Here is a 25,116-nt window from a genome sequence, read left to right on the forward strand (position 1 = left end):
AATGTTTATATATGTTTATACATATTTATACACATCCATGTATGAACAATTTTTTATTAGGTAACGATTTCAACTTATCAGAAACTATATTCCGGTGTATCCGATTTCTAATAGATTAAAATTCTATATTTCTTATTCCTCATACTATTCTATTGTGTCTGTGTATGTATTCTTAAGGATGTATTTTATACTTATTTTTACAAATATGTTAATATTTACACTTTAAACTATATATATATATATATATATATATATATATATATATATATATATATATATGAAAGTTGCGTTTATAGCAATCTATTTTTCTTAAATAATTTTTAATTCATTTATTTAATTCATTTATCATTATTCTTAGTGTTATAAAAAAAATTTAAAAAACAATAACAAATATTACAATTTTTTGTATAAATACAGGGTGGGCCATCTATTGGTACGTTTTTAAAAATGCGATCAAATGAGCATACATTGATATTTTTTATTAATTTTTTTTTTGTTGTGAAGCTAAAAGTATCCGCGTCAAGAATGAAAAACGATTTCGTTCATGTGGCTCCCTCTACTGGCCTTACAGTATGCCATTCGGTCACCCCAATTATTAATGACATTTTGGACTATTGTTTTTCAAAGCTGGAATTGTCTCACACTTTGGGCCACAGCCTCAATATTCTCGGGTGTGCGCACTGTCCGAGCTCTGGGACCACTTCTGTCATCCACTAACATCCCTTTCTCACGAACTTTCCTCACCAATTTGCGTATAGCTCCTTCGGTGCTCCATATTTCTTTTCAAAATTCGTACAGTTTCGGCGACACAGCACTGACTTTGAAAATAAGTTTTTAAAATTTCAAAACGCTCTTCAAGAGAAAACATATTGTTTCGTGCCGCGGACGGTATGACTAATAAACTGTCAAAATTTCGGGTCTGTAGCTCGTTCGGTGTTGCCATACGACGAAATTCAAAAACGTACCAATAGATGGCCCACCCTATACTTTAAGTATTCAAAATGAATTATGCAAAGTTTCATTGTGATTAAAAAATTAGTTAAAGATTTACAAAAAATAAATATTTTATTTATTTGCAAAACAACTAATTTCTGCATCGCAATATAATGTTACAAAAATCATCTCGAATACTTTAAGTATAACTTGTATAAAAATTGAGATTTCTGTCATTATTTTATAGTACACTTGCATATTTTCTATATTATAGCACAGATTTAAAAAAAAATACTACTTTTTTAATTGAAATAATTTTAATCTAAATAGTGGACCACTACATATTTTATATTACTGTTAAATGCGATCTTAGAATAATCTGTAATTTTTTCGTAACTTTTTCATTATTTTGGAAATATCTATAATGCATCCTCAATATCGTCCATCTCTCGGAAATCATTTAGGAAAGAATATTGGAGACGATAAAAACGTTCTCCAAGAGATAGCGGCTGCTCACGAAGCGCCACGCACGGATTCGGCGATGCATCGTCACAGAACACGATGCAATCGCGTCGCACTGACCGCATGAACCTCATTCTGTGACTGTGATGGTGATAGTAACGCACGCTTAATGTCGAATACGTGGCTGCGTGGCTCCGGTCGCGATGTCGAAACACAACCGCATGCACAAAAAGAACAACTAAGTTTTACTGTTTAAAATCTAAAAATTGTGCTAGATATAAATTTGAAAATAAATTTTGTTGGACCAAATGGACTACCAAAATAATTATGTAGGACACTCAAATATCAAAGCTGGTCGCTGAAATATCAAATTTTTTTTGCGATACTGCTTATCATGTTTTTTTGAGTTTTTTTCAAAAATATTTTGTTGAATTAACGAAATTATTTTCAGATTTGTAACTGTCAAAATTTTTAGGTATTTCAGTGTTCTTTCTGTGTGAGAATCAAGTCGAGAAATTGGAACTTGGGCGCGACAGCCTGTTTATCGAGTTTCTGAACGGAGACAGGACCACGCGTTCATTTCACGTGCACCAGCTCCGTCGAATAACATCGCGGCGACGGCGAAGGTGGCTGGTGCGAGTGATCCGATGGTGGGGCGGTTGGAAATTTGCCATTGTCGAGAACAAGCTGGTATAACCATTCCTTCGGTGCCGTTCGCTTCGTGACGTTGATACCTATCTCACCTTTGTAAGTGTAATCGCGTCGAGTGAAGGCAGGCGCGTGCAGACGTACGCACGCGTGCACGCAAACTTGCAGCAATCGCGGTCATTGCAATAGACACCTGTTGCGGCATCGATCTGAACACAGTCAACCCAGTCATCGCCGAACAGTCGAGATCGCGGGTTCGAGGTGGTCCCCGGGTGGTTCACGTTCATCGAGTGAATAGCATTGGCTGATATCTTCGTGGTGTTCGTGATTTCTGATAACTTCTTGAATTTAAAATTTTTTTTTATACTGTTCCCAGATAATACAGTAAATATTAAAAATGCGCTTGTGATAATTTGAATAATACAAATGTGGGGAAATATTTACAAATTGTGTATAAGATGGGATGTTCCTTTTTTAAGATTACATCAACTTACTATTTTACAAATCTTATATACGTGCTAAATTATAGCACGTGGTACATGACAAGTGACAACACATCACAATAATAATACGAAAGAAAGTCTCAATGCCTAGAACATATTTAAAATGTTAATGATCTTTAAATACTGCGTTGTCTCTAAATTTTGTTATTAGATGTTATCTCATTTGTAATATGGTGGAAATTGTAATATATTATGATAATGATAGGTGTCAGTGATAATTGGTTCACATTTTATGGAATATAAGCATTTATTGTGTAGAGCATATACAAACTATTGCTTGTATTTTATTTTTTCATGTATTCAATTATAACAATCATCGATAAAAATTACAAGTAGTAATTTAACTATGATTGAGTGATTTAATAAAGACTACATTAATTTTATAATTAGCCTTGAAACTAACTACAAAGAAAAAAATAATGATTTCAAAGATGTAAAAATAAACTGTAAATTCCGTGTAAGCATAATGTCTGTGTTCCGTTAAAAAGAATTAAATCAGTATCTCTCTTCGACTTAATACTTTAGAAAAAGAGGAAATGATATGATTTAACTTCATTCTTTCTAAATCAATAGTGAGAATTTCATGTAAAAACGCGTAATTTGTTACTATGATTTTGATTTATACAGCGCAATAATTATATTTTACTGCAATTTTAACTTTTACTTAACGAATGAATAGATCCAAATAAGCTTTTCCACAAATATCTTCTACGCAGATCTTCAATAATATTGATTAGTATAATATTTGTATAATATTTTGACGGTCTTAGATAAAAATTATTGACAATATTTGAAGTCAGTTTTATATACAATACATTGCGTACTTTACACGATAACTAAATATACTGTCAGCATAAATTAACAAATCCTGAAAATTAATATATATTGTGCGGCGATTCGGATTTCTTAATTCTCTTTATTAGTATAGCGCTCTGTCGTAGAGGATATTGTTGCTCGAGACAAATTTAGATTCAGATATTTCTCATTAATTCATCAATAATTATACATTATATTTATATTGGTTGAAACTTGACAGTATTATTGTGTGTAACCATATAAGATCCCTAAGAAAATTAAATTTATTTAGTTATTTATTTAGTTTTATTGATAATAAAATTAAATCAAATTTTCATCATTTAAATGAACTGAAAAACAGGCAAAAATTATGTCTAACATATTCTTCTTTTATATTTTGGATTATATTTTGAGATGTGACATATATACATCTTTAAAGAAACAATAATATCGTGTTATCTTATTGCTTTAATATTGTATAATATACATTGAATCAATAATATATGCATATAATATAATTATTTAGCTAGAGTAAAAGCAAAATATAATTAATTTGTATATTCCATTCTGCTTATTGATTAGAAAAAATTGTAAAATATGTGTTGTCTTTAAACTCTAATCTTAATTGATGCAAATATAACGTATACTATCGATTAAAAAATTTATATATTAATGAAATTTAATGCCGATAAAAACATTATAACTCTGCATTTATTTCCTTGTATATAATTCAAATATAATAATATTTAATTAAAACCACAACTGGCAGTTTAATCTCATAATAAAAATGCAAATTTTGTAATTATTACAATCATTCATTATGGGGCGATCAGTGGATTATCAATAATTGTCATTTATCATAATTAAAGAAACAATAATACAGATTTTCATGTCTTATTGTTTTGAACATTGTTCCTGTACTGTATGAATTAATTCAGTATATAATATACGTAATTAATTAAAGAATCCAAGACAATGTAATTAATCATGCGAGTAATTAACTTATATATAGTAATCCACTGTTCGATTAGAAATAATCATAAATGCATATTTTAAACTTTAATCTTTGATCAATACAAATGACGTTATCAATCCATATATCTTTGTGTGATTTAACACTGATAAAAACATTTTCATGTGATAATAATAATTATTCTCCACCAACGATAATAATAATTATTCTCAATCAGTCCATTATATTACATACTTATGTAATCGCAAAAGATACGAAAATAATAGATATAATATATGCGTTATTTTATATTTGTTATACTACATATTTTGATAAAAATTTGCTTTAATTAATATAGATTATATATATCAATTTTTTTTATTTTTAGCCATAGATATAAAAGTCGACTGTGAAGATCTTTAAATTCAACAATCTACCGATAAACTGAAGAGAATTTTTGAGTGATCAAATAACAAAAATGTCATTAAAATTGGCGGATGATCAACGATTTGCATTGATGAAGGTAAGAGTGCAGAGATATAATTTATTCTATTGAGTTGGCAAGAAAGTAATTCCGTTTTTTTTGAAAGGCATCTATCAGTAAAAACCGCAATTACTTTTTTACCAACCAATATAAATATTTCTTGATAGAGTAAAGTTTCAGCTTTAAGAATCTCTTTTTTAAATTGCGATACGACAATTTTTATGAGCAATTAAAATCAAAATGATCCTTTTAATTCGCGATAATTCAGTAATAAAAAATCATAGGAATATTTAAAAAAAAAAACGATTTTGTAAGGAAAGTATCAAGTTTTCACGATAGGTAGTCGAAAATGTTCTCAAATTTGTTTTGGACACGTTATAAATCCACAAAGTGAGAAGAAAATTTTCCGTCTTTTTCAGCTCGTAGTTTATGGTAATGTAAAAATTATCAAACTCATATAAACTTAAAAAATATATAAGCTTTTAAAAGTAGAGATTTCAAGCTTTAAAACTCTTTTTTAAATTTAAATTTCATTCATTATTGACGAAGATATTGTATATTTTACAGCCTTGAACTTTAAAAACGCAATTACTTTCTTGCCAACTCAATGTATAATTTATTCTAGAAAGGAAAATGTTAAAAAGTAGAAAGTATCTGAAAACATCGTAGTGTCTCGGCGCTAAGACATGGCGTGAGACAATTGTCGTGACTTTGTTAACGCGAATAAGTGAATTGCACCGGATCGAGATTATAAATATATCTCTAATGATTAATATAAACTTTTTGTAATTTTAAAGTATAATGTATTAATTAATTTTATCTGAATGTTGTTTCATGAATATATTAAATCGTATTTTGTACTAGTAAAACATGATAATAAATGATAATATTCTCATTTTAATAGTTCTTGATAAAAAAACTATTTTAAATCTTGATTAAATTATGATAAATAGAATGAATTGAAAGCTTGTTGTTTTTCATTCAATTTCAAGGATTTTTTTTTTTCCCATTCATGTGCTCATCAGTGATGCTTAGTATCTATTAGAAACGCTAGTATCTATCAGAAAATTTTCAAAATTATTGGTAATAATGAGAACGATTCTGAGCAAGAATAATTGTTATATTACTTTTTTTCTAATTTTATGGCTTTTATTTATTGCTTTTTGTATACATTCTTTTTATATATATAGATATAGATTTCATTAAAAGTATTTTATTATAATTTTACACTTTCATTAACATAACTTTCATTCATAATGGCTTTTTATATATTTAATAACTTCATATGCTATTTTTCTGACTAAGATTAAAATCAAGTTTAGTAGCTCTATAAATTTAGTAAATCTATAACATACTGCTTTTTTACTAGCTATTCCGAGGACAAAATCTTTTTAAAAAATTCTCTCTCTCTCTCTCTCTCTCTCTCTCTCTCTTTCTCTCTCTCTTTCGTTCTCGCGAAAATATTAAAACTAATAAACAGCACATTAAGGACATTGTTATTCATAATTTCAAAGATTGTATATAATATTTCAAGGAACATTGTGATTTCAAGGTTTTTTATTCTTCTCATTCGTGTGTACGCCAGTAAGGTCAATTAACCGATTAAAATTTATCAGACATCTTCCAGGATTATATTATTAATAGTGATAAAGTTTCGACATATCGCGCTATTTTATTACATATTCTTTTAATTTTATATAAAATAGATACAATAGAGACAAGATTTTTTGTTAATGACTATTTTATATAAAATTATTTAAAAGAATATATAATGTATATATGAATATATAATGTATATATCATACATTTACTTAGGTCGGTATTCATAATTTAGTTTTCTTCTCATTGGAATGAAAAATATCTTCTACAATTATAAATAATAATAATAAATTATAAATCATACTAAATAAACAAATGCTTTTAAGTTTTTTAAATTTGTTAAAACTATTCATTTTAATATTAACTTTTGATAAATATGTTAAAAAACACATATAACGATATGAAAAAATATATTCTGTGCTTAAGTTTATATGTTACAATATGAATAACGCAAAAACACCGAATACGTACGTATAATTATTAATAGAAATGATTAAATAAATTACTGAAATAATATTTAATTATTGTTACGAAACTATAATGCAATAAAATTCAAACAATTTTTATTATTTCTAGAATGTTAATGAATTGCAAAAGCTCAAGTTAATATTAATTAATTTATTGTGAATTTTAATTAATTTGCAGACAAAACTTGTTAATCAAGTTATTACTTTTTCTTTCTTTTAAAAATAAATGAAGTTGTTTGAAAAGCTAAAACTTATCTCTTTATTATACTTAACATATTTTACATGAATTTAAGAAATATGTAAACATTAATAATTATTAAACTTTTATTCCAGCATGACTAATACATTTAAATAAAGAAATAAATGTTATGCCGCAGTTTAAAAAAAAAATGGGCATATATCGTGTCGATGCGCATTTATTTATTATTCTCGAATTTCTGCTTTATTTTGTGTTTAAAAACACAAAAATGATAATATTGATAAGCTCTATATATTTCCACATATGAAATTTTAAACAAACATTCATCTTCAGGCATGCTCGAGATAATTTAGAAATATTTTAAACGCCGGCGTTCGATAGGAATATTAGTACCTCATGTAAATGATGTAACATACATCAATGTAATAGCGCTAGTTATCACATAAATCAAAAAGATTGACATTTATTGGATACTCGACAAATTGACGATTTAATTATGAAGCATGCACATAAATACAGTTGATAAATATAGATTATTGACATTCATGAATAAGCAGATACACAGCAAATATAATTTTTACAAATAAATCCTTTAAATCAAACAATTTATTTTTTTTCTTCTCGTTAAAACAAAAAAAGATAAAAATTAAGGAAAATTTTATTTAATGAAAATATTAATAAAACGCAGATATAAGATGAAGAAGCTTCATAAAGCAAATAATTATATTTTTTAAATATGAATAGAAAAATTCATATTTTTGCCAAACTGTATCTGCTTTTCTCTAAAATTTAAAAAAAAACAAATTTAATTAAAAAGCATCATATTAATTATTAATTTTATTAATGAAAATGTCATGAAAATAATTTTACTATGAAAATTTTCTAAGATACTTTCGAAGGTATAATTTGCATAAAAAATCTTTACGTTAGCTAGTTGTGAAAAAAAGTTCTCAATGTTTTTAAAAGAAATTATATTTACGCTATGATTCGACAAAGATTTCTCAAGAGTATCAAATTAATATATACTGACATGATTTCTCAATAAGTTTGAAAATTTCGTTATATGTGATACAAGATATTGAAGGCAAAGACTTGCGCGTAGAGAAATTGCTTCAGTCCTCTTACAACCTAGTGATCATTCACCTCCGATATCTAGAACGGATAGTAAGTAGCGAGCACTTATTTCAAGCAGCAAGATGCAGCGGATCGCAAAGAGATTGGCACTTTTCTGATTGCGTCGTAAGAAAAGAGTCGTCGATTGTCTTTCAATTTACGACTTTGTTTCAATACCAATTAGATTTGATGTCAAAATTCACAAAAATACGCAGAAAATCTGAGTCATCGGTTTTTTCTCTGTTTCAATTTATGTTTACTATATTTTAATATTGAGAATTTTACTATCTCCAAATCTAAAAAAAAAGGTAAAACATCTAGTACGTGACACATATATTGAAAAAGTTTATTAAGTTTTACTCATATGATACCAATAAAGTGATCAGTTAAATCAACTGTTGTTTTTTTTCCTATCGCTCGAGAAAAAAACATTACGTCAGTGATGTGGCGATATTTTCATCTGTTATTGTTTTGGAGACTATTATAGCCTCGTGACTAAAAATAATTGGGATTGGGATTTGCACACGCAAATCTCGCACACTTTAAAAAGTGTGTCCTCAATACATATCAATGCAATGTAAATTCGCGGGCGTCCGCGCTATCTTGAATTACGACATCGATGTAATACACAACACACACACACTCACACAAGATGTCTATCGCATATGCATAAAATGATTTTTTCTTAGTTCAATCCGTTTGCGTGAAGCAATCGTACAAAATGTCTTGCAAATATCAGTAGAAATTTGCAATAACAGTCTATAGATAAAGACTTTAGAAAAAGTAAATAAGAAAATATCGAAAGAAATGCAAAATTTAGTAAACACACTATATGATTTTAAAAAGGATATTTACTTCTCTCTATGCAATTATCGAAGTATTTTTGTAATTGAGATATTGGCAATTCATAGGAATTGTAAATAAATAATTAAGTAAATCATTAATAGTAAATGAAAGGAAAATATTAATTGTTAATGTTTTTGCATAGCGTGTTTACTAGATTAGGCATTTCTTTCGACATCTTCTTGCTTTCTTTATCTCAAGCTAATTTTATTAATATTTTATACCGTAATTTTATTAATATTTTATAATTAATTAAAAATAAAAAGTTAATTTTATAATTTTAAATTCACGTTTATTAAAGAAACAAAATTTAGACATATAATATTGTATTTCCAAAAATCATCTATCTTCGAAAACTTTGCATTAAAGTTATTTTTATGTAATTTATTATGAGATCAAGAGAAACTTTGATTGACGTTCTGTAAATTCTTTGTATTTTAATAATGCCATTAATATCGTATCAGAATAATATATTGATCAATAAAAAACACTCGCCTATATATAATTTTTCTCGTTTCCTATGTCATATGCTATTCGGAGGATAAAAATATTTAATGGTACTGCATTCATAATTTCGTGGAAAATATGTACGATATTTTTTCTATGTGTTTAATGCTCGTGATGTTTACTACAAAACCATGTAAACTTTTTATTTAGTATAGATACAAGTTTATTGTTTCGTAACAAAACTATTATAATTGGCTATAAAAAAATATTGCTTCACATTTCTAATACTTTTTATAACTTATAACGAATTGCAATCTATTTACCTAATTCACGTAAATAGTCTTTTTCCAAAAACAATTATTTGTTTCGTAATTTACTTTCGAGAAAGTTTCTTGTGACAAATCTTCGATTTCTATTATATTTGATCTCTATTTTCAAGCAACTTACTCTCGATTCCATTGTAAAAGATCATAGAAATTGTATTGAAAAAAAATATTGCATTTCTACTGTTATCGTTTTAATTTCTATATTTTTAATTTCTATTGTTATCGTTTCGCTGTAAATGGCTTTCTGTAGTCTGCAGCTATAACGGAGATTAAACATGTATGACCTTCATTGAATATTCAATGAACTTCTTAAATGTACGGACGTAATTAGCATCATGAAAATGAGGAGGATAATATTAAGGAGGATAAAAGATATCTTTGCTTTTTTTTATTACTTCTTGCACTTAAAACAAACAGCGAACATAAAAGCTACACTGATAGCGTCTGTAAAGTTCGATTAGAATCTATTTTTCAATTAGCGTTTCACGCTCAATCGGGAGCATTCAAAACGGTGAGAAAGAAAGAACTGTTTGTGCTCATTGTGCGATTATTGAGCATTTACAAAACAATACCATTAGCTTTAGTCGACGTACATACAAAGAAAAAAAACTCTATCGGAATTACAAACAAGTCTAATTCTTGAAAAGAGAAACTGGTTTATTAACTTCGTTCGATAATTATGATAATGATGTGTGACCTATTCAGATCCTCTCACTTCTGTGCACCTTTTTTTCCATTCTCCTATTTATCAAGAAATGAAATCAGTATCATAACATCTTTCACGCTAAAAATAGACATATATTCATCATTTCGATTATTTCGAGCATGTGAAGAGCTATTTCATCATATGAGTAACTATTATTAGGAAAATTATATGTTTTGATAATTGGATAAGGATTAATAATTATGCAAATAATTTTCTTTGTAAAGAAAGAGTTACATTGATTAACTTGATGGCAAAATAATAAGTCAATATTTCTTTTTTTCCTTTTCTTTCCTTCTTTAGAAAATATTTTGTTCCATGAATACACATTTTATTCAAGGCGATATCCATAAGTAGATAATTATTTAATATAAATAATAATAATAATAATAAATTCATAGAATTTTAAAATATGTAGAATTGTAAAAAGTCTCATATGGAATAGTTTCAAATCCTTCAAACAATTTTTAAGAATCAAGTGATACAAACGCTCAAGGAAAAATGTAAATTCTATTTTATTATACTTTGTAATAATATATTTACATAGCATAAACTAAAGAGAAAAAAACTAAAATTATTTATCAATAAAAAATTTAATATTAAATTCTAAAAAAATTAATAAATATGCACACTCATAAACGTATAATTATGACCTCAAGCCTGATAAATTATATGAGATAATATCTTTAAATTTTAATTTTTTGTTATCTGTCAGTTTGCAGCATATACTGTGTGTAGACGTTTAATTAAAAAAAAATGCGAACTTATCTGTATAAAAAGGATTATATTCTTTAAAGATAAACATCTTATACAATATAAGATATATGCAAAGTTAACATCACCAAACTCTGCGCTCTCCGTGATATCCTATAGATTTAAGTGAAAGTAGACTTTGATTAGGTTTAATAATGTAACTAGTACGAACCTTTTTCATCTCTCTCTTTCTTTCTCTCACGAAGATAATTGATAATTATAGAAATCGACAAGGAAGTTTCACTTCCTCGCGTATATCATTATTATAATATCACATCGTGGCATTTGTTTCCTATAAATCTTAATTAAGAATATGTTGGAAACATTGCAATAACGATAATGCGAAGCAAAATGAAGTCAATGTGCATTATTTCTAAAAAAAATGTATAATATAATCTTTACGTAAGCGTATTATATTAAAAAAAAAAAATAAACATGTATAATTGCTTATAACGTTCCCATGCAAACATGATACGCATAATACATATTTATAATAAAGTAACTTTGTTCCTCGTTCTTATGTTCGATTCATAAATACTCATAAATCAAATGAAGTTACATTAATAGTATCATAAATCACAAAATTGCGCAATCGAAAGTGAACGCTTTCAATAATAATATTATTATATAATGTATAAAAAATAAACAAAGCAGATCTATATATTTCCTTTCTTCTCTTTTCATGCAGTTCCGACGGTCAGTGCAAGATATCCTACAGCCACACCATGATGATTATTTTCTGCTTCGCTGGTTAAGAGGTATGCCCTCTACCCTTTCTCCCTGATGACCAATTAATAATGGCTGCGTTCAACAGAAAAAAATATCTTTGCAACCGTTGTAAAATTCTTAAATATAATTGGTTTATATACTTAGGAACACAAGAGGAACACCAGATGACGGGATCGGAGATTTTTGTGCGCTTTTTACAGGCTTTTTGAGCGAAAAAAAAAACGATACGTGTCCATTTTAATCATTGGCCCATAGTTTCGAAGAAATCGATTTTTTTTCGCTCAAGAATAGCTTGTAAAAAGCACATAAAAATCCCTGATCCCATCACCAGATAGTCCCCTTGATAGATCCAATAAGGAACTAAAGGCAAAATCAATCATATTGAATAATTTTACAACAGTTACAAAGCCAGGCTTCAATAAATGTTCATGACTTTAATAAATGTTTTATTCTGTGTTATGTGTACATAACGTAGTCATGTGCATCGTGAGAAAGATCACATAGAAATTGACATGACATCCATTGTCTTTTACCTTTATTTTTATATGTGTGCATGTGTATGTTTCGAAGCGGCACTTAGCGAAGTTATTAAACTGTTTTGAAACAAAACTACAAAAGGAAACTCGAAATTATCGGTTATTATTAGCTGCCTCTATAGAATTGTGAGTCACATAAATGGCTACGACTCAATAAACAATGCCAATGCACAATGAACACGTTTTTAATATATATTGAAACAATAATTTAATAAATTTTATTTTAAATAAATAACGTGTAAATAACTCTGTAACTACGTGAATAAAAACTGCACATTTTTTCTTATTTTTTTAATGTCATATGTTATATAATATATGTATAAATTTTATTTGATATTATATGCACTTGCAAGTTACACAATAATAAATAAATAGATTTTGCATATACATATACATATACATATAAATATTATATATAAAATAGATGTACATATATATATATACATATACATATATTAGGTGTTGGAATTAATTCGTAGCGTTTTTTAATGAAAGAATGTTATTTATTTCACATGAGCATTAAAAAATACATTAATGAAAGTACTTCCCATCACTTGTAAAACGCTACGAATTAATTCCAACACCTAATACATATATATATAAATATCGTAGATATCTATATATATAAAGCAATATTTTTTTTACCGATAATTCAAATAATTCTGAGAAATGTATTATTTACGATGCAAGTTAAAATAAATTTATATTTCTATTCTTTTTAGCAAGAAAATGGAATCCTACTACAGCCGAAAAAATGCTGAGAGACGTAAGTAATTGTGCAAGAATATTTTTTTTTTTTTTACAATCGCATATTTCACTTTTTACATTCTCATATTTCACTTATGTGCTAAATAAGTGTATTTTACATTATTCTGTCTCCGGACATTATGCCGGTTACGTATTCGACCTCCGTTCCCTCAGGTTAGAGACTCACTATTCGCATTACACAAAACACAGACGAATCCAATTGAGAAAGTCTGGTGAAACACGTTCCGGATACGGTCACCGAGTCTTTTAAATTTCTCTGCCACGTGAATTACTCGCGACTCATTAAATATTAACGCGGCAGGCGTAAACTTAGTGAATCGCATCACAGCTCGTTGCATTCTAAAAAACTTCTTTTGTGTGACGTGTCTTGATGAGAAATCTTCATCTATTTTTTGTGAGTTCTATCTTGAACTGAATGCCGGTCAAGAATGTCAAGATGTATGTCACTTCATTGTCAATCCAATTCGTCTGATAGAAACGTTACTCACATCAATTAAACAAAGATAGATAGATAAATGTAAATTTTAAATTATTTTTTATAAATGTTCTTTGATCTAATAATAATCAAGATTTATTAATATATATGTATTCAATATTATAATATTATACATATATATAATAAATTTAATATGTAGCAAACATAATAGATTTAATGTTTTGTATTATTTGTTAATGTCAAGACGATAATTTAACAATCTTTTTATGTAAGTAACGATCAAATAATTGCCAACATCATTCAAAGTAATCGCAGTTAATTCTATCGCGAATAAATTAAAGAAATCCTTCCGGGTTCATATCGGATGTTGAAGATTTGCTGTCAACAGTGCCGCTTTTTTGTTCTCGTAGATGTTTTATGAAATAGAAAGTTGTTCTCTGTATGCCACTTTGTAAGTCGAAAGTAATGTGCCGATTCTTTAAAGCACGTTTGCGAAATCACCATCCGTATTCTTGCGCTGAGAAGTTTCATAATGATTGAAAACCGAGGATCTATGATACGGCTCGATATTCCAGAGTAATTTCTTCAGGAAATTATCCTTTTTCACTTTCTATTCCGCGTGAAACCCCGTTATTCCTGAAATCATTAACTGTAAATTATAAGAAATATTTCTTTCTTCAGTGTATCTTCAGATATCTTACCGACTAACGTTCCAATGGTACGCGTTACACCGTAACATATAAACCTACAAGCCGTATTCTTTTATACAGATATTACACGGAAGAATAGCACAAAACGATAAAATCTTCTTGAATTTCTGTTAGAAACGTAATATTTGAGTGAGATTAGATATATAATATTTTTTACATATATTTTTTTTAATTCAATAATTTCATACTAAAAGATATTAATGCATAAATTTTACGATAAATTTAAATATGTTTTAATCTACTTACATTATAGTAATCTAAGAATTTTGAATGTTACAGTTATAATTCAAGAAACACAATTATAATTTTAAAAAATTTCATTTTTTTTTTATTTATACCGCCAATTTATTTAAACTATAACATGATTTTTTTCTGTCATCTACATCTGTTTTGAGTAAGTCAAGCAGTGAATGGATATATATTTATAGCATAATCTAATTAATCTATTATCGTTTTTTCATGAAAGAAATTTAACTTTTATAACAATATGATGTAGGTACGTATTTTTCTTAATGTTATGAAGAAAAAGATTTCATATAGAAATATTTCACATTGTATTTTATGATACAAACGTTACGTATGTATAATTATTTACATTTTTTAATTTTGCGCTATTGCATAAAAAATAAGAGTGGTGAAAAAATCTTTTAATTAAATTTGTTAAGATTTATTAAAATCTAATTAAAATAAAAATGACAGCACAGATATATCCACACATTATAGATGTTATTGTAAAATATTCGAAACAATAAAAATACAATATAATAAGTCACGTGTTTATCAGTGTATGTCAGAATAATCAGAAATACATATCAAAAATATTGATAATTTTGATAATTTACAATGCATCTGCAATAATATAATGAAGAAAAATATTTATTTATAGTCGCTAGAATGGCGAAAACAGTGGGATGCTGATAATTTGGATAAATGGGAAATTCCTGAAATAATAAAACCATATCTGCCTTACGGATTAAGTGGATTCGACAAAGATGGAGCACCAGGTAAAATCTCTTTTGTTATAATTAGTAAAAAAATCTCTTTTGTTATAATCAATCTTTGAATCATAAATCTGCTTTAAATTTTTTACGTTTATAGCACCATAAATTGAAATTATATATTATATAATGTCAATTTCTATCAGTATTATAAAAAAATAAACAGACATATATATTAAATAAGTGAGAAAAACACACTCAAATTAGGTTTATCAAGGTTTGGAAAGTTACTTTATAAATTAAGGTTTTATCTCATTTGTTTATATTTTTCTTTATATGTTTGTTATAAAAATTAAGTAATAGAAATAGTAATACGAAAAGTAATACAAAATTTGACTAAATGATAAAATATAATACAAAAATAGAATATAAAAAATAAAATACCTAAATTTACTATAATATATTTAATTTCTATAATATAAAGTAACTTATAAATAACTTGTAAAAAGTAATCACACATATAAATACATATAAATACATATAATATAAAAATTATACAAGAAATAAAAATCTTCTTTCTTCTAAATTCTTCTAAAAATAAAAAACTAAGATCGGAGAAATCTGCTCTGCTTATTTTTTAAAAATTTATGTTATTTTGTATTGTATATGGATATAATTTTTACAGTGATCATCGTACCATTTGTCGGTATGGACATGTACGGAGCATTACATGTAATAACACAGAAGGATTTTATCAAACTTATGATAAAACTGTTAGATAATTATTTGAACTTAGCCAAGGAGCAATCCAAGAAGCATGGACAGCTCGCTAATCAAATAACCGTTATTTTCGACATGGAAGGATTTAATCTTAAACAGTATTTGTGGAAACCAGGTAAAAATATTAATAAATTCTTCTTGAGGTATTCTGTCTATTTTTTTTTTCTATTATTGTTTTATCGGTGTAGCTGGCGAGCTTGTCATTACCTTTGTCCAAATGTATGAGGCGAACTATCCGGAAATTCTAAAGATGTGCTTCCTAATCAATGGTAAGTTTAATAAAATATAATAATCGCAATGCACTAGCACGATTTTATTTAGATGTTACTGCTTAAATTAAAATAAATATTCTTTGATATATTGTCTGTTTAAAGAGAACTGCAAAATAAAATTAATAAAATACAATGAGAGAGCAACGCGATTGTTAGTGCGTAAATAATATGTGTAGTATTCTTTAATTGCTTTGCTTTTGATGTACACCCAAGAACTTAAATTCTTTCCATCGATTACTTTTAAAACTTTCAAAAATTCAGGTTATTTCATTTTTATGTCAAATTTAATTGTAAGCGGACACAGTCGTGTCATTAATCACGCATGGACAATGAGCATTAATGTAGAAAAGTGGTCATTTTTCAATTTATGAAAATCTTCGAGGGAAAGAACCGAAGTCCTCAGGTATACACTCACCGACTAAAAAGTTGCGACCCTTTTTTTTTTAATGAATTTCGGAATGCAGTCTGCTTCACCAAGTGATTGATTCTTACTTATGGATCCGTAAGTAAAAACCAATCGCTCGGTGAATAGGCATCCAAAAACAGAAAAAAATCTGTTGCAATTTTTTCGGTCAATGAGTGTACATGTATCATAATTGAAGTGACGTTCGTTCCGCTTCAGATCATCTTTAGAGTAAAATGACAGATATATATGCTAATATATTATACTAATAGTTACATCGCATTATTGCTTATTATCAATTTTCTTTTTTGTTTGTGATTGAAAATTCTTTTAAATGCATTATTAAATTTTAAAGTATATTATTAAATTATTAAATTTGTTTGTTCCTTTTTAAAAGACTGCTTATAAAATATAAAAAATATGTTTTAACGTTGTTTCATGTTGTGTCCATTAATATATAATACATTTTTAAGTCGTGGACCATCAATGAGTTACAGCATGATTATGCATGGAAAGTGCATATTAATTTTAGATAATTTTAGAAATTTTTCAACAATTTCATTCCTCTTCCAAATAGTTTGAATGGCTTGAAAACTAATTACTATTATCTGCGATGACCGATTCAATTGCCCGTATTGATAATCAGACTTTATACTTAAGGCTTGCTTAAATTTATCTTTAGATGCTCAGTAACCAATGAAATAAAATAATAGAGCGTATCTGAAGATAAATTTAAGTCTTAAATGTAAGGCCTGATTATGAATACGGGTCAATATGAAATATTAATCCTTATTCATTTATTTCTTCTAATTATTCCCTTGTTTTATAATTCTTCCAAATTTCGTTGAAAACAATATGCTATCGTTTGACAATTAGTTAGCATATACATATAATAAGATAAAAATTATTATTATTATTATTATTATTATTATTATTAATAATACTATTACTATGTAAAAGTTCATAGAAGCCTGTGAATAACTTTTTTGAAATAATTTTTGAATTTTGTTCAGGATGAATTGCTTACAATTGGCTTATTTAGAAGATGTTTAGAAAAAGAAACTATTATATGCATTGTTGCAGCTCCAAGAGTCTTTGCTTTCGCTTTTTCTCTTATTAAGAAATTTATGGACGACTATACTTTGTCAAAAATACAAATCTACAAAGCCGAGCCGTCGAAATGGAAAGCAGCACTTCTTAAACTCATACCGAAAGATCAACTACCTGCCCATTATGGTGGAATATTAACGGATCCAGATGGCAACCCGAAATACACTTCAAAAGTATTTTCACTTCAAAAGTTATTATTTGAAAATCCCTTTCAAAATTACGCACACAACACGAAATAGCCGTTGAAATGAAAACTTCGATAGAATATGTGAAGTTTTGTAATAAGTTCAATTACTTCTTAAATGTTAATATAGTATTTAAAATTAATGCCTTTTTTCAAAAATTTTCGTTTAAAAAAAAACTATAAATCTCATCGAAGAATTCAGCTTTTTGTTGTAAACTCTTGCAGCTTATTTTATAAGATGCATTTATTCATTTTTTAAGCTAATACTTGGTTTTCTTTAAGACTTTTGATCATTCATCACGGATCTTCAGATTGATGACGTCAAAGCTAGAAACCACATAATGAAATTTTTTTTAAATATATTTAAAAATACGTTTTAATATATATTTGCAAGGGTTTTCTTTATGTATTTTTCTTGCTTTTGACGTTATAATCTAAGTTATAGTGAATAGACAGGAGCCTTAAATGTAAAACGTGTTTCATATACTATTTCAAAAAATAATAGTTTATAAATAAATTATTATTATGTTAGATCTGCCAAGGTGGTAAGGTACCTAAAGAGATATACATCAACAATATGGATAAGCTAAACGAGGATTATACTACCGTCGTCGTTCGAAAAGGAGGAAAGTTAGAATTCGATATTTCTGCACCCGAAGTGGGTTCCATCTTAAGGTAAATATTTTACAATAAACATGTCAGAAGAAAAAGTCTCTTTCTTTCAATTCATATTCTTGTATTCAGTTGGGAATTTCGAAGCGAAGGTCATGACATCAAATTTGGAATTCTGAAAAAAGACGCGACTAATGGAAAAAAAATAGAAGTTATACCTATTCGGAGGGTTGCGTCTCATCAATCGGATGAAATTGGATTATTAACTTGCGAAACTCCGACGACTTGTAAGCCCATTGTTTGAGCAGCATTCTACAAATAATGACGTTATCTAAATTTTATTCACGAATACAGTCCAATAAGATTCTTATTGTTTAAATTTTATTTCAGATTACGTCGTTTTTGACAATACCTACAGTATTCTAAGGAATAAGAAGGTTCATTATTCCGTACGTATGTTACCACCAACATCAGCGGCACCAATTATGTAAAATGGATCCTTTTAGGAAATTTACAATTATATTAGTTTTTCGTATTTCATACTTGTAACATATCAAGCTAAAATTTCGGAAGGATGTTACGTCGCAATTTCAGTAAATATAGATATAAAGTAAATTCTTTGTAATTTATAGATTTTACAGTAGTATTTTAATAGATTGTTTATTTGACATTTCTCTTTCTTACCTTATTATTCAAAAGATTGTAGATTATTACAATATAATTATAGCATATATGCATACAAATGCATAAAAAATAAATATTAGTTAAATTTAAGTAATCTTTATTTGTATTCCCGATATCTTTTTTCAAAATAGGGTAAAAAGGATGATAATAATAAAAAAGAATAGATATACAATATGATCGTACGTGAAAATGTAATTTATGTACATTTGTAATTCAATATGTATTTTTTATAAAAAGAAATATAGAAATATATATTACAAATATTTTTAATCTGCATCTGACAGTAACATTTCGATAAGATCAGGATTCAGTAACTGATTACCCTCTAAACGTTTTTCAGTTCTCCATTTAATTAAAGTCGGCAAGACCTTCAACCTGGTACAACGATCTGTTCTGAATGGACAATTTGGATCTTTCCAGCTAGGAAAGTATATAAAAGATATTTTAAAACTTTCGTTTTTATATTTTTATATTATATGATGAATTCTATCTTAATTTTCGCAAGTAAATATCTCGAAAAGTATGAAAGATACGGAGAAATGTTTCAGACAAAAGTTTTATGAACTAAAGGGAGACAAACAATAATAAAATTTTCAAGAAAGTTATTTTTTCACAGTCATATGAAATCACTTTTTTTAATAAAATTGTATAATTTTTTTCTCATAATGATTCTTCTAATTATTCTGCATATAAAAATATAAAGAGGAAGGAAAATAGCAGAGGAATCCGTATGTAAAATAATTATACAATTCCATTAAAAAAATAGTCATAACCTTGATTGTGGCCAAAAAATTTGATTTGATAAAAAATTGATTTTATCATTTTATTTCCCTTTAGACTATACAATTTCAGTTTGAAACATTTTCCTGTGATAATTAAAATGACATTTATACATATACGGTACATGTTATATATTTTACGTTATTAAATAATTATTACATAATATATGCTCATAATAATTCATATAAAAATAGCAATTGCAATATGAATATTTTATATACTTACAATGCCCTGTCCCCGACCTCTACTGTTAATAATATTGTACCCTGAGATGCATCTGCGAAACCAGCTTCAATAAATGGTTCAGCTGAAAGAAAATAAAAAATTCTGAGTAAATGCACTAATTACTTAAAATCAATTGCCAATTGTATCAACATTAATGCATATTTGCATTTTCTCCTTTTTAGTATTATATACATAAAAGTAATTAAGAAATTAATAACTTAAAACTAATGAAAATACAATATTTAATAAAATATTTCAAACAGTTGTCTCAACTAAATTTCTTAATCTCATATTTGTATTTTGATATCCCTAAATGATAGATCCAGGTAAATACTACTGATAAAATTTTTTACGGAAATAGATATCTTATGCGTCGTTTCATCATTATAATCGTATCATTTTTTATTATATTTCCTGTATTTTAGAAATCTGACCATAATATTGAACTTAGTTTTAGAACATGCAGTGATCAATGAAATATATAATTCAGATAATATTAAGCGATAGCAAATTCTGCTTGAATTCCGCAATTAATTTACCATAATATATTATTGACAGATTTTGAATGCTTTCCAGTAACATATACAAATGACATTGTGAAACGTAATGTATGATTCTGTATTTTCCAATTATAACACAAGTCGACACGGTTATACACAGCAAAAATGCTGTGTTTGACTGTGTAGTTTTATATCATTTCATTAAATATTAAATTTTTATATTACATTATTATTTAATTTTCTAGAAATTATACTTCGATAAGAAATTTCAAAATTACATTTGGATTTATTTGAATATAAATGTATAAGACTTTTTTCATTTCTGCGGTGAAAGTCGACATTGAATGCTTTCCATTTCACCGCACACAAGTCAATACAAATATCTTTCTATCTTTATTACTCTCTAAATGTTAAAAAGAATAATGTTCGTGTCGATTTATGTCATTGAATGAAAAGCATCTTTTGTCATATTTTTGCTAACATTCTCCCAACTAAAGTGACATCAAGATTCTATTTCAGCCTACTAGACGTCAGTGATTATATTTTTAATAATATCCATGCACGTATTAACTGATGTAAAATATACAAACGCTAATCAAAAAAACAATGTCTAATCATATAAACATTAGTTTAATCCAGCTCTAATTCAATAGGTGTTTTAAAATTTAATTTAATTCAACGCTTACATGATACTTCTTGCGTCAGTAATAATAACTATAGATGAAGCACTAAATCTGATCAATATTTAATGACGTTCATAGTGACGTTCTATTTTGACCTAGTTGACGTCATTGTGTCTTTTGACGTCATTCCGCCATTCAGGCTGCCGAGAAAATTTACAATAGATATTTTGAAAAAATTCGCTTCCAACAGCTCTGGCTATCCAAAGAGATCCAATAGGAGAAAGTGGAGGAATTGTGGGCATCTTAGTGAGAATTAATATTACAACGAATGAAATGCAGTTGGGAAATCTGGATTTTGGGAAGAAAGAGTCTCATTAGTCTACTTTCATAACCTTAGTTATTTAATATAGTAGATTACAGATTAATTTATAGTGATGTGACATGAGGCAAAATTCCCCTTCGCTGGATAATTGTGCGCATAGATCGGGCAATAATGCACTAAACGAAAATGATTAGATATCTAGATATAAACATTTTATTTTATTTAATATTTACAAAAAGATTAATGGGTACTTTTTAATGTTTTACAAACATGATTTTATATAAATGAAAATAAAAAAAAAACAAAGGATAATGTTAAGCGAAAATCGCTTAATATTTTTTATATTAAAAATATTCCTCCGATTCTTTACTCTTGTTTTGTATTTATTGCATAAATGTTTATATTAATGGATTCTTAATAACATAAATAAAGATTCAATAATTAAAATAAAAAAGTTTTAATATTAAAACGACAAAATTTCTTAAAAATATGATTACAAAAATGTTTTTCTGTTTACATTTTACGTTTTTTTTTAGCTTTCTTTGTAATTGCTTTTATGGTATTCTGCTTCTTGTTTTCTTCGGCCTTTTTCTGTTTTTCCAATTTGTCTTGTAATTTTTATTTTTGAGGCAATTAAAATTTCTGAATGAGAATCACGTTGCCACATGAGATTTTCTCAAAGAAAAAAAATGGGTGAAATATCAATAATTTTGACTTGATCAGAAGTCTTTGAAGTACTAGATTTTGATATTGGATTTGCCTCTTGTTGTAAGAATCAGGAAAATTATCTATATTACTGATATTTCAATGGAATTTGAATTTCGATTATCGAAGATGACTTCAGTAAGAGATCCTTCTTCAGCAACTGATGGAGCAAAATCATTTTCGTCAAATCTATCAAGGTTTAGAGGGTAAATACCTGCTGTACGAAAATTAGATATGCCTTTCTTTATAGCTACTTTTAAAAAACTACTTTTAAAAAGGCTTTATTTAACAACTCTGCAAGATCATACTCGGTTATTTTTTTGACTAGTCGATTTTAAGTAATAAATCATATTCTCTATATAAAGTGTTCTTCAATAGGCCAAAAAATGTCAAGTCTAAAGGTTGAATTCAATAAGATGTGTGAGGGGATATGACTTGTCAATTCTTTCTCTTCATCAACCGTAAATGTTGGCTTTCGATCCAACGGCACATGGCATATAAAACTTTCTTTCAATTGCTTTCTAAAAGTTGATTCCGAAATATTGAATTTTCACCCAGCAGCTCTAATTTTCATTTTATTGACTTTCATAAATCGCTGATTTTAAGATTTCCTCAGTCCAATTATTCTTATCTGATGTTCTTTTATAATAACGAGGCATCTGAAAAAAAAAAATTAAATTATAGCTGCTTTTCATTTACACTAACTTAGATAATCTTCATTTGTGATGTAACTCAGTTAAATGCACATTTCTTTTCATTGTGACAAGCAAGATTCAATCAAATTTTTACCTATAATCTGCACAAACTCGAGATCGTGTATAGTGAGTCTTGTTAACTCACATTAAAAGTGAGGATATAAATTTGTGTTGTTATGCGAAAACTTTGTCATCACAGGAAGTAAGTGACGTTATTATCTAAATATAAAGTTATGTGAAATATTAAATAAAAGTAAAATATTATAATAATGTAAAATATTATAATAAAAGTATAATATTATGTGAATACGTAAAAACAATCACGTATTATTTCTTGTAATATAAATACGTGTGTGAGATAATTATGCACATTTTAGACTCATATGCACAATTACTCCACAGGTCCATATTCAATAAACATTCAAAGAACATAAAAACTGAATGAATAAATCTAATGAATAAATCTTCTTAATCTATAAGTTAATCCATAAAGCGATAATGTCACTGTATACATTTTAGTAGAAACAAAATCTCAAAAATTACGAACTTACCGTCTTATTTTCAAAAATACCAATATTATAACAAAAGATGTATTTTTTTTTCAAGTTGATTATTTTAATCTTCAGCCATCAGTGCTACACTGTGATATGATGTTTCTTTCCACAACACGTTGCAATAAACATCTTCTGATCACGGAAATTGGTACACAATTACCCACCGCGCACAATTACCCTACTTTTCCCTAATACACCCTAATATCAGATAATACTCGAGAGTAAGGTTATGTCGACATGAAAAAAAAAAAAAGAAAGATTCGCTCACCTTCTACACAATCCGAGCACCAACTCTTGCCGGTGTCAGGTAACTTCGTACCGGTGAACAAAACATAATTCGGCTGTTCTGAACTTTCTAAGTTTGTAATCTCAAGAAACTTCTCGTATCCTTGCACGTACCGACGTTCAATTGATGGGACCATTTTTGGCGAATATGAGCGAACAGAGCCCAGCGCTCGCGTCTGTATGAATACGGATGGATGAACGTATGAAATTCTATCTTGTAGGAGGACATTTAATTAACCGCTTATGTTATCTATATTTATCTGCATTTATCTACATTCAGCGCGATAACGATACCGATAAGTAATCAACGAAATATATCAGTATATATATATATACATATATATATATGTATGTGTGTGTGTGTGTGTGTGGGTGTACGTATAAATCACATTGACAATTCCCTTATTAAGCAATGATTTCCCGTTCGGATGCAATTTCATAAAATTGCACAATTCGTGAGCGCGCGATCTATATAGGTATACCACCTCGTCGCGATGAAGATCTTTATTCGAATGTATGACGCATTTGCGTTCCGAGAATTTAATAACAGCTCCCGGGAACAAAGAATGAGAAAAATAGTGCTCGAAATGGTCTAAACAATGGTCTTGTGATGAAGGTTCGATAGGCATTCTTTTGAACGAAAGTAACAAAAATTGATTTTCAAAGCGACAAATGTTACTTTTGTGATTGTATGTATTAATAACAATGAATACAAAGATAGATTTACGAGCTTCAAAAGATAAAGACTGCGAGAACAATTTCGGTTTGTTACTTATCATGAAATTTTCTTTCTTAGTGTATATTATTTATTATGGAAACAAATTTTTCGGACAATATTTAAATTTATTAGTTTTTTTACCAATAAAAAACATCATTTTTACTGATATTATTCTATTTCCGGCAGCCTGCATAGTTTCATTTCTCTAAATTTCTTCAATGTGAAAAAAGAAAGCGAAAAAATGAAAGAAATTTAGGTATAAAAGAATATCCACAAAGAATTCGAAACATTTCATTATCATATATCACCAATTGTGAATT

At 27.5% G+C, this 25,116-nt stretch overlaps 2 protein-coding genes across 8 annotated transcripts; one reads left to right on the forward strand and one right to left on the reverse strand.

Moving 5' to 3' along the window:
- The first annotated feature begins 1,506 nt into the window (after positions 1-1,506).
- Positions 1,507-19,650, forward strand: LOC105143352 (SEC14-like protein 2). Of its 4 annotated transcripts, XM_087404936.1 has the most exons (12): positions 1,507-1,724; positions 1,871-2,427; positions 4,682-4,816; positions 11,916-11,985; positions 13,215-13,258; positions 15,293-15,410; positions 16,030-16,239; positions 16,313-16,393; positions 17,883-18,082; positions 18,626-18,768; positions 18,838-18,992; positions 19,096-19,650. In XM_087404936.1, exons 3-12 carry the CDS (start codon positions 4,772-4,774, stop codon positions 19,194-19,196), a joined length of 1,167 nt encoding a protein of 388 aa, XP_087261062.1. In that variant the 5' UTR covers positions 1,507-1,724; positions 1,871-2,427; positions 4,682-4,771; the 3' UTR covers positions 19,197-19,650. The 4 variants fall into 4 exon arrangements, with proteins under 4 accessions (XP_087261062.1, XP_011049941.1, XP_011049938.1 ...); XM_011051639.2 differs by having other exon boundaries at positions 1,507-2,427; XM_011051636.2 differs by having other exon boundaries at positions 1,507-2,363.
- Positions 18,809-24,587, reverse strand: LOC105143350 (thioredoxin domain-containing protein 17). Of its 4 annotated transcripts, none has more exons than XR_015544686.1 (5): positions 24,062-24,587; positions 20,395-20,476; positions 19,712-19,809; positions 19,118-19,204; positions 18,809-19,017 (listed from the first exon to the last, which is right to left on the reverse strand). XR_015544686.1 is itself a non-coding variant. In XM_011051635.2 (4 exons), exons 1-4 carry the CDS (start codon positions 24,213-24,215, stop codon positions 19,176-19,178), a joined length of 363 nt encoding a protein of 120 aa, XP_011049937.1. In that variant the 5' UTR covers positions 24,216-24,586; the 3' UTR covers positions 19,105-19,175. The 4 variants fall into 4 exon arrangements, 2 of the variants coding, with proteins under 2 accessions (XP_011049937.1, XP_011049936.1); XR_015544687.1 differs by having other exon boundaries at positions 18,809-19,036; XM_011051635.2 differs by lacking the exon at positions 18,809-19,017 and having other exon boundaries at positions 19,105-19,204; positions 24,062-24,586.
- Positions 24,588-25,116: the final 529 nt, after the last annotated feature.

The sequence above is a fragment of the Acromyrmex echinatior genome, chromosome 3 (assembly GCF_024713525.1).
Source record: "Acromyrmex echinatior isolate Ae372 chromosome 3, ASM2471352v2, whole genome shotgun sequence".
Classification (NCBI taxonomy): Eukaryota; Metazoa; Arthropoda; class Insecta; order Hymenoptera; family Formicidae; genus Acromyrmex; species Acromyrmex echinatior.

Excerpts from the sequence above, each read along its gene's own strand:
- LOC105143352 (XM_011051639.2), top strand. The coding sequence starts at position 4,772 with ATGTCATTAAAATTGGCGGATGATCAACGATTTGCATTGATGAAG. Across the intron at positions 13,259-15,292 it reads CCGAAAAAATGCTGAGAGAC|TCGCTAGAATGGCGAAAACA; the intron begins GTAAGTAATTGT and ends ATTTATTTATAG. Across the intron at positions 15,411-16,029 it reads CGACAAAGATGGAGCACCAG|TGATCATCGTACCATTTGTC; the intron begins GTAAAATCTCTT and ends TAATTTTTACAG.
- LOC105143350 (XM_011051634.2), bottom strand. The coding sequence starts at position 24,215 with ATGGTCCCATCAATTGAACGTCGGTACGTGCAAGGATACGAGAAGTTT. Across the intron at positions 20,477-24,061 it reads GTGCTCGGATTGTGTAGAAG|CTGAACCATTTATTGAAGCT; the intron begins GTGAGCGAATCT and ends ATTTTCTTTCAG. Across the intron at positions 19,810-20,394 it reads GAGGTCGGGGACAGGGCATT|CTGGAAAGATCCAAATTGTC; the intron begins GTAAGTATATAA and ends ATACTTTCCTAG.